Source organism: Periplaneta americana, chromosome 12 (genome assembly GCF_040183065.1).
Source record: "Periplaneta americana isolate PAMFEO1 chromosome 12, P.americana_PAMFEO1_priV1, whole genome shotgun sequence".
In the NCBI taxonomy this organism is placed as follows: domain Eukaryota; kingdom Metazoa; phylum Arthropoda; class Insecta; order Blattodea; family Blattidae; genus Periplaneta; species Periplaneta americana.
The window spans coordinates 62,473,631-62,488,267 of record NC_091128.1 but is presented as its reverse complement, the minus strand read 5'-3'; the positions used below and the strand labels follow the sequence as shown (position 1 = coordinate 62,488,267).

Below are 14,637 nucleotides of genomic sequence, written 5' to 3'. Positions count from 1 at the left end.
GATGATAAGTAGCTGCCCAAAATCTATAAAGATTGTCTACTTCCATTTCTGTAAAAATGTTATTGTTGAACAGTGTGATAGGCAGAGAGAGAGGGGGGGTGGGGGAGAACACAAAAATGAAAACAGGATACCTTTTATTTTTAATGGAAGGAACGTAGAATACACAAATGACAGCAATATGTAATGCCTAGGATAAGTTACTATTTAAATTGATACCAAGTAGCAGCGATGCCTCGCATTAGAGCAGAGGTCTCCAAAAAGCGTATCGTCATTCGTGCTCTCGATGCTGCCCGCCGAACACAGTGTGCTTGTAAGGCTAGAGAAGGGGGAGAGACTCGTATCTCAACAGATGGGAGCAGTCAGTGGGTGATCGCGGCAACGGTCTGCTTAAATTTACAAATAATAACATGTAAAGAATAAGATATATCATACGTTTGTATATTATTTTGACATATATGAAGCTGGAGACCCGTCTGTTGCTTCTACCTCTTCTGTTCTATGGTGCCTTTCAGTGCCTGGAAAAGATCTTCTGCAGTTGTATTTCGTAATTACATCTACAAGAGATTCAGACACAGTAAAATGTTCATTAACTCCTCGGATGAAAATGGCTAGGTAAGCTTTGTCATTTCTATCTCTGCTCTCGTCCAATGCAAGTGAGTAAGCTACAAACTGGTTAATTGTGGTTTCGACTTCAGATTCAATTAAATTTGCAATCTTGAAATTCCTTCTCTGAACTGTAATTGGATACATTTTAATTTTCTTAAACTTTGACTTTGTTCTGGATACAGTATTTTAGTAACGTTCTGTATGCACGATTTTACAAATGATGCTTCTGTAAAAGGCTTAATTGATTTTCCAATATTCCAAGCTAAAATATAGCTAGCAAAAAGCGTTTTCTTTTTGTTTAAGACTGAGGACATGTGTATGATTTGTGTTTGTATTTTCTTGTTTTATATTTATCAAAATATTTGAAGGCCTATGCATTTCACCTAAAATCAAACGAAAAACTATATGTTTGTCATGCAGAACTGAGTGTAAACGTTTTGTAATATACTGATTATTATGTATAACCAACAGTTATACAGATAGCCTCAAAATAAATTATTTTCACATGTCCAACATGCCTGTAATTGTATGATATTCTTTCTGAAGAGTCGAGTATTGTCGTCGCATATTGAATTTTAACACACCCTTAAGAATTTTCGAACAAATTAAGCATTTCACATTCTCCCCAGTAACTAAAAAAAAGTCTCTTCCTTTTCATCCTTGAATGTACTACGTCCATGATTGGAAGACATTGTGGAACGGTGGAACACGCCGACCAAAACAATGATAATGGCAGTCCGCCACTGATCTTCGTTTGCGCATAAATATTGAGTACAGTACAGGTGGAGAGGGTGAGGTGGAGCGGGCTCATTACGTACTGGCTTCGGTTGCGTTCAAGGGCTTACTCGCGAGTACGCTTTTGGAGACGTCTGCATTAGAGGAAACAAGTCATCGTCAATATTTCGTCAGGCTATCAAGAGAGGGAATGTTTGTACACGTTCCGCTGACAGGACAACACCCACCATGAGTGTTTCTTTTATGAATGAAAGACTGTCTCATTACTGAAGGAGTCCAAGTGAAGTACAGCAACACTGCAAAAAGTGACATAATTTTCTGGACTGGCCATAAGCAGCAGATGCCACAACAGACATGCTTCCAGTGTGAGAGTCGCACATGTTGATTATAAAGCAGAATTTACAGTCGCCCTCATTATACTGATCTTGACAAAAGAGAGTATTACTCGGAAGAAAATTATTTCTTGTTCTGTTTGTGACATTGCCAGAAGATTATTGTGATGTACTGAAGTACATATTATATTTCCGTGCAGGAATTCTACATTACCATATGAAGAAGGATGGGTGGAGCGGAGAAAATTCAAAATATTCCTGAAGAGCAGGCAATAATACAAACAAGAGAGAGAGAGAGAAATAATAATAATAATAATAATAATAATAATAATAATAATAATAGCAGTAGTAATGTGTTTATTTCATTCTTTTGAATTCTATCCAATGTTCACGAAAAAAAAGACAAAAATGAAAATAAAGGGAATAAAACGATATATCAATGAAGCAGATACGTATAAAACCTAACCTAACTATATAAATGAAACATATGTGATATATATACATATGTACGATATGTACAAAACCTAATCCAACTATATAGACCAATAGAAGATAGGTACAAAATCTAACCTAATTATATAAATCAGTGGAACGGATAAATACAAAACCTAACTTAACGATATAAATCAATGAAAAAGATATGTACAAAACATAATCTAACTATATAAATCAATGGATCAGCTATGTAGGCCTACTGTTAGTGCTGGTTATGATTAGGTTTTTCTCCGAAGCGGTTGTTTGTGCGCTTTCGATCGGAGACCTCCGGTTACCTCCGATTGATGCCGCGCAGGTTGTATATGTGCTGTGACGCAGACATACATTTTCCGCTGAGCATTCCTTTAGTCGGATCAGGAAGTGATTGGAGTCCGCTGACGTCCGCGTATCTTTTAAAATAAGTTGTAATTTGTTGTTGTTTATTTTCTTTTCTTTATTTACATCTCTTTCTTTTTTTCTTGTTTTGCTTGATGTACTATGTTAGCTTACAGATTTTTTTTCTAGTTTTGAAATTCATAGTATATGTGGGAAGGCGTATTAGTTTTATGCCACTGATCAAATTAATAACATTAAAATTAACTGAAAACTAACATAGAAGTAAAGCTTTTCAGTAGCTAATGTAAACATTTATAATTTTCCTGGAAACACTCGTTTATTCACAAACCGTTTTTTCAATTATTATACTAATCGGTTTAGTTCAGGGGCGGCTTTCGAAGGGGGGCTGCGGAGCTGCAGCACCCCCAGACATTTGTGGCTCTTGTCTCGTTTTATGTTGTGAAATGTTTAAATGTAAAAATGAACGGTTTTTGTTTTTGTAAATAGTACTTTAAAAATAACTATGCCATATGGTTATTGATTTCATAAACGTTTGTAACGACATTAACTACATTTTATTTTCGAACAAGCACCAGCTTATTTTAATATAGCCTGCACTATCTTAAAAGTAATGCAATTAAATGTTTTATAGGAAATCTTTGTTCTATTTATGACAATCTTAGGAACTAGATACATAACCTCACATCAGCAAAACACTACAATCCGCCGGTGCTTCAGTTCTTTCTTGAAATCTGCTCTCTCCCTACAGGCAAGTTACCTGTGTGTTGCGGGATGCATTTCTTTGAATCTCCTCAGCTTATTGTTTTGAGCACGTCTAAAGTAAAGAGATAAGTTTGGAAGTAAATCCCGAAAAAAAGTATATGATTGTGTCTCGTGACGAGAACATAGCAAGAAATAGAAATATAAAAATTTAAAATTTATATTTTGAATAGGTGGAAAAATTCAAGTACCTGGGAGCAACAGTAACAAATATAAATGACACTTGAGAGGAAATTAAACGTAGAATAAATAATATATAGGAAATGTCTGTTATTATTCGGTTGAGAATCTTTTATCATCCAGTCTGCACTCGAAAAAGCTGAAAGTTAGAATTTATAAGACAGTTATATTACTGGTTGTTCTGTATGGTTGTGAAACTTAGATTTTCACTTTCAGAGACGAACAGGAGGGTGTTTGAGAATAAGGTGCTTAGGAAAATATTTGGGGCTGAGCGGGATTAACTTACAGGAGAATGGAGGAAGTTACACAGCGTAGAACTGCACATATTGTATTATTCACCTGACATAATTAGGAACATTAAATCCAGGCGGTTGGGATGGCCAGGCCATGTAGGACGTATGGGTAAATCTAGAAATGCATATAGAGTGTTAGTTGAAAGACCCTTAGGGAAAAGACCTTTGGGGAGGCCAAGGCGTAGATGGGAGGATTATATTAAAATAGACTTGAGAAAAGTGGGATATGATGGTAGGGACTGGATTAATCTTTCTTAGGATAAGGACCAATGGCGGGTTTATGTGAGAGTGGCAATGAACCTCAGGGTTTCTTAAAAGCCATGTGCAAGTAAGTAAGGAATTAATATTTCAGATTAGTTTGTCGGTTTCTTTCTGAGACAGTCTGTATAACTGCATTTATTATGGCCATACTATTAGTTCTCTCTATTCTTCAATGAAATTCAATGCGTCCATGTAAGAATTGTTGGAATTCGCTTATTATATACAGGATATATTTTATTTTTACTTCAATTTTTATTGTACCCGAGTTTCTGAATACACTTCACTCTCACCCCCTCTACTAGTAAACTTCCAACCGTCCACCACACAGAACCAAGGCCTCGTATACAGTGAAAGTCGCTTTACGGTCATAGTAAATAGTACTGTGTTAGTGAGTATAGTACGTTCCAGAAATATGTTCGCGTTTTCCTGTGACTAAAGAGCTTTCAATATTGAAACATTTTTTCGCACAGGTACTGTCGTCCGTTTGCCTACGTCGCATCCCGGTTTTCCCCCACCCGCTTCTGCTAGTCCCACTGTAAAGGCTAGTGGCTTGGCTGTCTTTGCTCTTTTCTGAAACTATTAATTTCTGTTAAGAACTGGACGTCTACGTAATATTTTACAGCTGTTTAAAATAACTTAAATAAAAAGGCCTCGTTAAGTAATTAATTGTCACGTGATTTCCTCCCTTTCTACGACGCTGCTACAAAATCACTTTGACGGAGAGTAGATAGCATGTCTGGGTAAGTTTATCTTTACGGATCGGGCAGAAGTGAAGATTAAATTTACCGTACTTAAGGTATTCTTTTATAGAGTAGGTACAGAATTATTTCAACATGAGTTGCTAGTACGAAGAACGAAACTGGTAATTGGGGTTAGGTACAATAGTCTATAGTGCGGTAATATGCACAAAAGAACTGAAGCCTGTATCGAAATGAACGGCCACCATTTTCAAAAAAGTGTTTAAATATCCATATTATGATTATTTTTCAATTTAACTTATTCTCTATATTGTACGCTAATGTGCTGTAGACAGTATAATATACACTACATACTGAATATGTCCGAATGGATAGCTCAGTTCGTGAGTAAAAACACTTATTGTTAATAGAGTACTGTATTTTGATTAAATAAAAACCTAATGAAAATTACTAAACTCAAATTCGCGATATTTCCTAGTTTACATAAATGGATGAACTACTTTCCTTCCCTCCTATACCTAGTAAAGTGATTTGTTTGTATTTTACGCCAGTATCATCGAACTCCAGTCGTGGAAGGGGGTAGCAAACGGTGTTTCCGGTTCTCAACCGTTAATCCAAAGGTATAGCCAGGTTAATGTTAGAAATGTTAGTATAAATAAAATTATGTTCCTGTATATATATCCTAAACCATCACCATAACCAGCAGCATCACATCATCGCAAACACTGCGGATCGGCGTCGATGTACTTGCATTTTGCTGCCATCTGCTGATGCCTTCTTGGACTCCGACTGAAACAACCATCACCCTCTCGATCTTTCGTCTGAGCTCTCCCTCAATCTCTCTATGCGATACGTAATACATTGTACGCCTCGTTAAACATAGACGCGGGAATTCCACGATAGTCACTTTTATCATTGAACATTTAATCTTTATTCCGGCTATAAGATAATGCGTCCAATACAATTTCGCTCTATCTATCTATCTATCTATCTATCTATCTATCTATCTATCTATCTATCTATCTATCTGTCTGTCTGTCTGTCTGTCTGTCTGTCTGTCTGTCTGTCTGTCTGTCTGTCTGTCTGTCTGTCTGTCTGTCTGTCTAATCTATCTAATCTATCGAATCTATCGAATCTATCGAATCTATCGAATCTATCGAATCTATCGAATCTATCTATTCTATCTTATCTATCTTATCTATCTTATCTATCTATCTATCTATCTATCTATCTATCTATCTATCTATCTATCTATCTATCTATCTATCTATCTACCTATCTATCTATCTATCTATCTATCTATCTATCTATCTATCTATCTATCTATCTATCTATCTATCTATCTATCTATCTATCTATCTATCTATCTATCTATCTATCTATCTATCTATCTATCTATCTATCTATCTATCTATCTATCTATCTATCTATCTATCTATCTATCTATCTATCTATCTATCTATCTATCTATCTATCTATCTATCTATCTATCCTATTCTATTCTATCTATTCTATCTATCTATCTATCTATCTATCTATCTATTCTATCTATCTATCTATCTATCTATCTATCTATCTATCTATCTATCTATCTATCTATCTATCTATCTATCTATCTATCTATCTATCTATCTATCTATCTATCTATCTATCTATCTATCTATCTATCTATCTATCTATCTAATACAATTTCGCGAATTAGACTGTGAGCACTCAACTAGAAGGAACCGGATTTGAAGCAGGCTAATGAACAAATAGGCCTACAAGCTGTAGTATTTAATGGTCATTCTGCAGACAGACGCTAAATATAAGATCAAATATGTCAATAGAATGAGTCTCTAGGTATACTAGGCACATGCATTTAGAGTTATTGAAAATATATATCGTGTTCACTCTAATCAAATTCATAAATAATGATAAGTCTATTCAGAATCTGCCCCTATTTACGGTTCTTGTATTTTGCCGGACTCTGGCTTTAAAATTAGTGAACTATTCAATCTGACACAAATTGGATATTCCAGTCATGTCGTGTCGGTACAGCCTTCTGCAATATTTTGCATTTATAATTACAAATATCCATAGGATTGTAGCCTACATTATGACCAGAGTCGACTTCTGTAGCGTAGTTGGTATAGCGCTGGCTTTCTGTGATCGAGGTTGCGGGTTCGATGCCGGCCCAGGTCGATGGCATTTAAGAGTGTTTAAATACGACAGGCTCATGTCAGTAGATTTACTGGCATGTAAAAGAACTTCTATGGGACAAAATTCCGGCACACCGGCGACGTTGATAATATAACCTCTGTAGTTGCGAGTGTCGTTAAATAAACCTTAATATAAATTTATTATGATATCAAAGATATAACGTGTCTTTTTATTAATAGGCTACTAATAAAAATAAAATTACTTTGCCCCATAATGTTTTTCTTTTGTGTTCTGTAAATGTATTCCTATTATAAGCCATGGGAACCCACAGGATAGTGGGAGGTTAAGGTTCACACCTTTCTAGACAGTCAGCATTACTGGAAATAGTCCTATGTGTCCCTCCGCCTTTACTCCCCAGAAACCTGTGGCACTAATATCTGTTAAAGATGTAGGGTGTTACACATAGACATTTCGTTAGCCCGCTCTACGAGCGTGCTAAACTAGCCCTGGCTATCGAGTGATTACTTGTACAGCATTCATATCATATCATATTGCTAACACTGGTTTATTAATACGAAAAATGTTAGTTCGCTGATCATCCACCGGAATCCAGCGCTAAGAATGTCTATGAATATGGCCCTTAGGGAACATTTAAAGAACCGTATCATTGAAGCCTGTGTTAAAGTCACCCCAGAAATGCTACAAAATGTTCTATCCACATTCTCAATTTTCTCTTCATCCTACCAAGCTCTTTATGTAACCCAAAAGAAAAAATCAAGGAGTGTAAAATCTGGAGATCTGACCGGCCATTCTACTGGTCCACGCCGACCAATCCAATGTCCAGAGAACTGTTCGTTCAGTCTGCTGCAACATTTCTGTGGCTTAACCTACCAGAATGAAGAATGACATCAATTCTTTCCTCTTTCGATAATACCATCACGAAAATCAAGAAATTTGTTACAGGAAAGTTTCAAATAATCATAACAATGCATTGAAACTTTCACAGGTTAACCAAACAGTAAAGCAGGAAAAGTTAATTACCAGAATTGCATAAAAGTACCTTTTCCAAAGTCTCCTTAGTACCGTACCAAGTTACAAAATATCTGTGGATGCAGTAACTAATGTTTGTGTCATTATTACAGTTATTTTTAAATAGCTTCAAAACGATTAGAGATATCTCAAAACGGATTGCACCATTGATATTCTCAGAAAATTTCACATGATTTTGAGTAACTACATGAGCCTCTTTACATTTAAAATTTGAAAGTTGCATTCAAAATGGCGACTTTTGAGATAGCTGGGGAAATTCGGGTTTTACTTTTTTTTTTTTGATTATGTATAATCTTTAGTTTTTTATTTAAGTCCAATTTTTGTTTTGTAATTTGCTATAATGAGTTTTATTCTTGCTTATTTATTTGCTTTTAAATTATTTTATATGTAAGTTTTTTGTAACAACTATAGTAATCGACAATCTAGCTTATGGAAGATATTTATATGGTTCCATACTTTTGATTCACCCTGTTTAATCATGATTTATAATACAAATGCAATAAGAATACATAAAAATTATGTACAAGAAAATATGTAAAATACATCTATGCAGCCAATAACGTGATGATCCTGAAACAGAGAAATAACATTATTAGTGCATTAATAGATTTATGTTTGTCTGTAGAGTCAAGTGGTTGTTTAGTTTTCAAGTCGGTATTCGTCTTGTACGTTGTCGTTCCAAGCTAGAGTACGCTCTTAGGTCTTTTATGTTTATCTAAAGCATGGTTGTAGTTACCCAGGGAAGAAATTAGTGGGTTGTTGCTGCTGTACGACTTGGTGTCTCAACATATACAGTCCCTACAGAAGCCAATTGGCTTGTCGTCAGCACGACACCTCATCCTGCTCAAGGTTTTTCCGTGGTTTCCCTTGAGTAATAAGACAAATGTCGGGATGAGCCCTAAAAGAAATGGGCCACGGACCACTTCCCTTCCCCCACTCTTTCTCTTCTACTATCACAAAGAACTTGCTAATTTCTTAGATAACACCGTTCTGCATGGATTTTGTTGTTTTGAAATAAACGAGCGTTTCTGAATCACAATTTCACACTGATTGCAAAAATGAAATCCGTTTTCGCGTACCACGTCAGAATTTTTTACAATTCAAAATTTTATGTTTTCAATATTTTTCGTAATAGGTATAGTAATATTACAGTGTGCTTGTCGTTTGTTAAAAAGGCACGACAGCTTATAATTTAAAATTTATTACTTAAAACGTGACATAATATATTTTATTATGTTTATATTTGATATTTATTAAAATCTACTGACTATATCCGCCCTTGTAGGATGTACAAAATTGTATCCTAGCCCTTAAAATGAACCGAGGTTAAGACATCCGTTGTTTATTCTTGGAGATTTTTTATCTGTCTGCACCCAACGTTATCTATAAACAGGAAGTTGAAATGTTTAGGCCCAATTGTATAAAACTCCCTGACTAAAGATCAACTATGATCGAAGATCGAAAAGTGAACCGAGTTCAGACACTTCTTCCATTGTATAAAACTTTTTTGCGATCAAATTACCTTGGTTCAAATGCAATCTAAGTTCACGTGAAAAGGATTTGGCAACATCGCATAAACAGGTGAAATACGTGATGCGCGGACAGGTTTGTTCAGTGTTGCCAATCTAGCGACTTTAACTCTTTTTCAACAACAATTTCTTTTAACTTTTATATTACTTAAATAGGGATTTAGTGACCTTTTTAGCACCCCATAGTGACAAAATTTAATCTTTCTTTGTTGATAATGAGAAATCTGGAGACTTTACAACTACTTTTTGGCGACTTTCCGTACACTCTGTTGGAGACACTGGTTTTTTGTGCAATGTAAATAATGGCGGACAATAAGAAGAAGGTTGACTGTTCTCCGAGTTGTTATCATGTTATGGTGTTTGATACTGCTAAACATAATAAAGCTTTATAAAACAACAATTTTCGTTTAGTAATACAGTTAATTGAAAATTTATGAATGTACCTATCATATCCATTAATAATTAATGGTTGTTATAAACATAATATAATTATAGGTTATGTTATTAGATACTGCTGAACATGATCGAGCTTTATAAAATATAAGATTGTTTGTGTATTAAGGCAAGAAATTGAAAGAAATATATATAAATGTACCTATCATATCTATTAATATTAATAATAATGGATATTTTATTTGCACAATCTGTCGCTCGTATATTTCAAACAGAAAAGAAATAACTGAACTTGGATCATCTAACTTAATCGGAGAAATTTCTTCAGTCAAAGTTGACTTTAGTTTGAGACAAATTAATCTCAGATTAGACTTTATACAACACAAAATTGCAAGTTCAGCTGAAACAAGGATCAATTTAGCCTCTGATCTAAGATTAAATGGTTTATACAATCGGGCCTCAGTGTCTCAGGTCATAAAAAATTATGAAGGAAATATTTACTCTTAGAGATTGCTATTAAAACTAACAATGAATTAGAGAAATGACTTAGGGTCCCTGTATATATATTTATTTATGGAAGTGCAATCGAGCTTATGAGGCTACATATTTCCTTACTGAGAAAATAAACCTATCCCGTTTTAAAAGTTGTTTTAAAATTAGAGGTTCAGTTTGTTTTGTTGGTTGTCGTGTAAAAGTGAAGTGTGTGAGTTCTCATTTTTCTCGAGAGTATAACATAATAGTGTTGTTTCATAGAAATGTCGAACGTGGTTGTGTAAATGATTCAAATTTGTTTTGCTATATATGTGGGACATATACGCTAGTAAAACAGAGACAGAATATAACAACTTTTGTAAAGAATACTTACTTTCAATATTTTGGCATTAAGTTAGGAGACCAGGACAAATCCTAGTGCCCCCACAAAGTATGTCGTAGTTGTGTTGAAGAGTTAAGGAGTTGGAAAAATGAAAAAAGGAAATCAGTGCCCTTTGGTATCCATATGATTTGGAGGGAATCTACAAATCATGGAGACGATTGTTATTTTTGTACAGTTAAGGTAGCTGGATATACTGCTAAAAACAAGAAAGAGATTCTATATCCTAACATTCCCTCTGCCGTACCTCATGGTCCTGATATTCCCGTTCCCCCCTGAATCAGATACATTGCCATCTGCATCCAGTAGCACTGAAACTGAATCTCCAGTGGATCATACTTATGAACCAGACAATACTGGTGAAGATAGATGTTTTAATCAAAGTGAGCTTAATGATTTAACGAGGGATTTAAATTTGCCTAAAGAATCAGCAGAACTATTAGGTTCTGGGTTAAAAGAAAAGAAAGTATTGGCTCAAGGTACATATTTTTCACGGTACAGGCATCGTAAGAAGGAACTCTTCCCCCCCCCCACATTTTTTTTTGCTGAAGAAGAAAATTTAGTGTATTGCCAAGACATCATTGCCGTCTTAAAAATTTTATAACATAAACTATAATTCCAAAGAGTGGAGGTTCTTCATAGATTCTTCTCAAAAAAGTCTTGAAGGTGTTTTGCTTCATAATGGAAACATTTCGGACTATTGCTAGATGTTAAAAAGAGACTGTTCTGAACAACATGCGAGGAGGTCAAAGAGGAGAAAATTTGAAACAGAATATTGAGGTAAAGTTATGAAAGTGTTTATAATTATTAATTAATATTAATTAATGATTAATTAGTGGCAAATAGCAAATTGTGGCCTAGTTTTTCTCACAAAATTCTTGTTGAAAATAATTTTTATGACGTTTCACAAAGCAATAATTTCATTTCTAGATATACATGAATTGTCTGAAAACCTGACGTGATGGGGAAAAATGGAGATTATTTTCGAATTCAGCACAAACAATCCGTTTAGAATCGCCGATCACATTGAAAACAACAGAAAATAAGTTTTGAAATGCAGAACGGTGTAATCTATACTAGGCCTAATAATAAATCTGTACCCGAAATTTTTCTGGTAATTTTCGATTTTCCAAAAATAATTGGTCCTAACATATATAATTAACCGCCCTGAAACCGAAAATAGCTTTTTTGAAATTTTTGTTTGTATGTACACTATGTCTGTCTGTCTGTCTGTCTGGATGTTTGTTACCTTTTCACGCGATAATGGCTGAACCGATTTATATGAAAATTGGAATATAAATTAAGTTCGTTGTAACTTAGAATTTAGGCTATATGGCATTCAAAATATTTTATTTAAAAGGGGGGTTATAAGGGGGCTTTAATTAAATAAATCGAAATATCTCCCTTATTATTAATTTTCTTGAAAAATATTACATAACAAAAGTTTCTTTAAAAATAATTTCCGATAAGTTTTATTCTATGCAAAATTTTGATAGGACTGATATTTAATTAGATAAATGAGTTTCAAAATTACAATAACAACGCCATCTAAGGCGGTGTAATGAAATAAAAAAACAAATGACTTCGTCTATAAGGGGCCTTGGACAACAGCAATCGAAAGCTATGGAACATAGCCTACAGAGAATGTTTCTGTGTTTGTATGAAGCTAAATTAACCGATTTGTATAATTAATTATTAATTCACCATTGGAAAGTGTAGTTTCTCTAGATGGACATAATGCTATAATGTTATTACAGTAACTTCTGAGTGAATCGAGGACAAGTAAGATTAAAATAGCTTCTTATGCACAGAAAACTTGATAGGCTATTCTGTACATTCGTTTCCTGTATTTCCTAAAATAATTTTTATGACCAAATGAATGGTCTCTGGATCAAAATGATCGCATTTTAATTTTTTTAATACAATTTAAATTAAGTAACATAATAAACGATTTATCCTTCTATGAAACACGAATGTCCTATTTTAATTATGTAATTACCTTGTATTTATTTCTAACGGGTGCAGCGGAGCGCACGGGTACGGCTAGTCCTATAATATGATAATAATAATCCGTGGCGCTACAGCCCGTGAAGGTCCTAGACCGACCAGCCGGCTGCTGGCCTCACCCCCACATGCCGAAGCAGAGGTGGACGATCATCCAACCAGAATGGAGGTATCGTGTGGTTAGCACGATGACCCCCCCCAGCCGTTATAGCTGGCATTCGCAACCGGATTTCGCTATCTATCGTAGCTCCCCAAGCGCATCACGATGCTGGGTGGGCACCGGTCCCATACACTGGCCGAAATTTCATGAGAAAATTTCTTTACCCATGAGGACTCGAACCAGCGCGCATTCCGTAACGCGAGTCTTAGGCAGGATGCCTTAGACCGCGACGCCACGGCGCGGGACCCTATAATATGATAATAGGGGGAAATAAATATACTGTAAGTTCACAGGGCTAACGGCTTCGAAGCTGGGTACCTGGTTCTAATGAAGTGCATTGGTAGCAATTTTAAAACATGGGGGCATGAGATAGTTATTCTGCCAGCCATAATAAATTCACTTCAATTAAATTCCCCAATGTAAAAAAAAAAAAAAATCACTCTGTATTAAATTTTCTTCTTGGTATGCATAGTAAGAAAGTAATTTAATGTCATCCATTTTTTTCAATTGCAGACTCGATTCCTGAACATGACATTCTTCAAGCTATCAAGATTCCATTCGATGACCCCAAAACACAGTTCTTCGACAATGGCTTGGACGGCTTTCCTGCCTTCGGACTGCGACCAGGATCGGATGTGAAGTCTCCATACCGTTTGTTTATTCCCGAAAAGCTGTACGGCGAGTTCTCCATCATCGCTACAGTGCGGCCTAACACTCGCGAGGGTGGGTTTCTATTCTCAGTGGTGAACCCATTGGAGACAGTGGTGCAGTTGGGGGTGCAGATCGCCCCCGCGGGGCCCTCGCAACCCGGAAACGTCAACATCAGCCTCCTGTACACCGATGTGAACAGCCATTTCGCCTCGCAGACCATCGCTAGTTTTGTGGTGCCGTCCTTCGTGAAGAAGTGGACGCGGTTCGCGTTGCGGGTCACGGCGGACAACGTGACGCTCTTCTTTAACTGCCACGAGTACGACACCGTCGTCACCAAGAGGACGCCGCAGGAGCTCGTCTTCGACTCTGCGTCGACCCTCTACGTAGGACAGGCAGGACCACTCATCAAAGGTGCCTTCGACGTGAGTACAGCCTTTTTATCTACCTTCATTGACGAACGAATCACACAGCCATTCTTATAATACTGCATTACTATTTATGAGTGTAATCACAGTCAAACTTTCTTATATTATACGTAAATATACAGAGAAAGACGTAAATATTCCGTAGCGAAGAAAAATATTTTCTGTCGATTAAAATCGTTTGGCCTACTATTATGTGTTCCTCTATTCTATAAGCCAGTGTTGTCAAAGCAAGCGCATTTTTCGGACCTTGACGTCGCGCATGCGCATCAAGCACTAAGCGTGGAAGGAGGAAGGATTATGTATATGAATAAGCAACCTGTTGAATTAAGAAAACAGTGGCCTACAAACTTCAAACGGAACGTGAAATTTTATGTCGTTATTTTGTATGGCTTCTTTCTGTTTAATATTATCTATATTGTCTGTAAAACAAAGGTACTAACACTGATTTCTTAATATTGCAGTTGTGTTTTAAATCTTAATAACATAATAGAGAGTTGAGAAGGAATATTCACTTAAATTCCATAATAGTACAACTGTACTGTACTAAGTGAATGAAACACATCATTCATAAAGAAAGTGTTAACCCAAAGAAAGAGATTGAATATGATATAATAACTTGGAATTAATATTGGTGATAACTTTAGCTTTATACGCGTAATCAATAAACTAATCAAAACAATATTATAGTAGAAAGCAAAGTGTTTAAACTGTAACTAA

General features: G+C 35.6%; 1 protein-coding gene across 1 annotated transcript; it reads left to right on the top strand.

Annotated features, from left to right (window-relative positions):
• Window positions 1-228: 228 nt before the first annotated feature.
• On the top strand, window positions 229-13,977 carry LOC138709965 (collagen alpha-1(XV) chain-like). The gene is made up of 2 exons (XM_069840648.1): window positions 229-358; window positions 13,358-13,977. The coding sequence occupies exons 1-2, from the start codon at window positions 229-231 to the stop codon at window positions 13,975-13,977; spliced, it is 750 nt and encodes a 249-aa protein (XP_069696749.1).
• The last annotated feature ends 660 nt before the right edge of the window (window positions 13,978-14,637 follow it).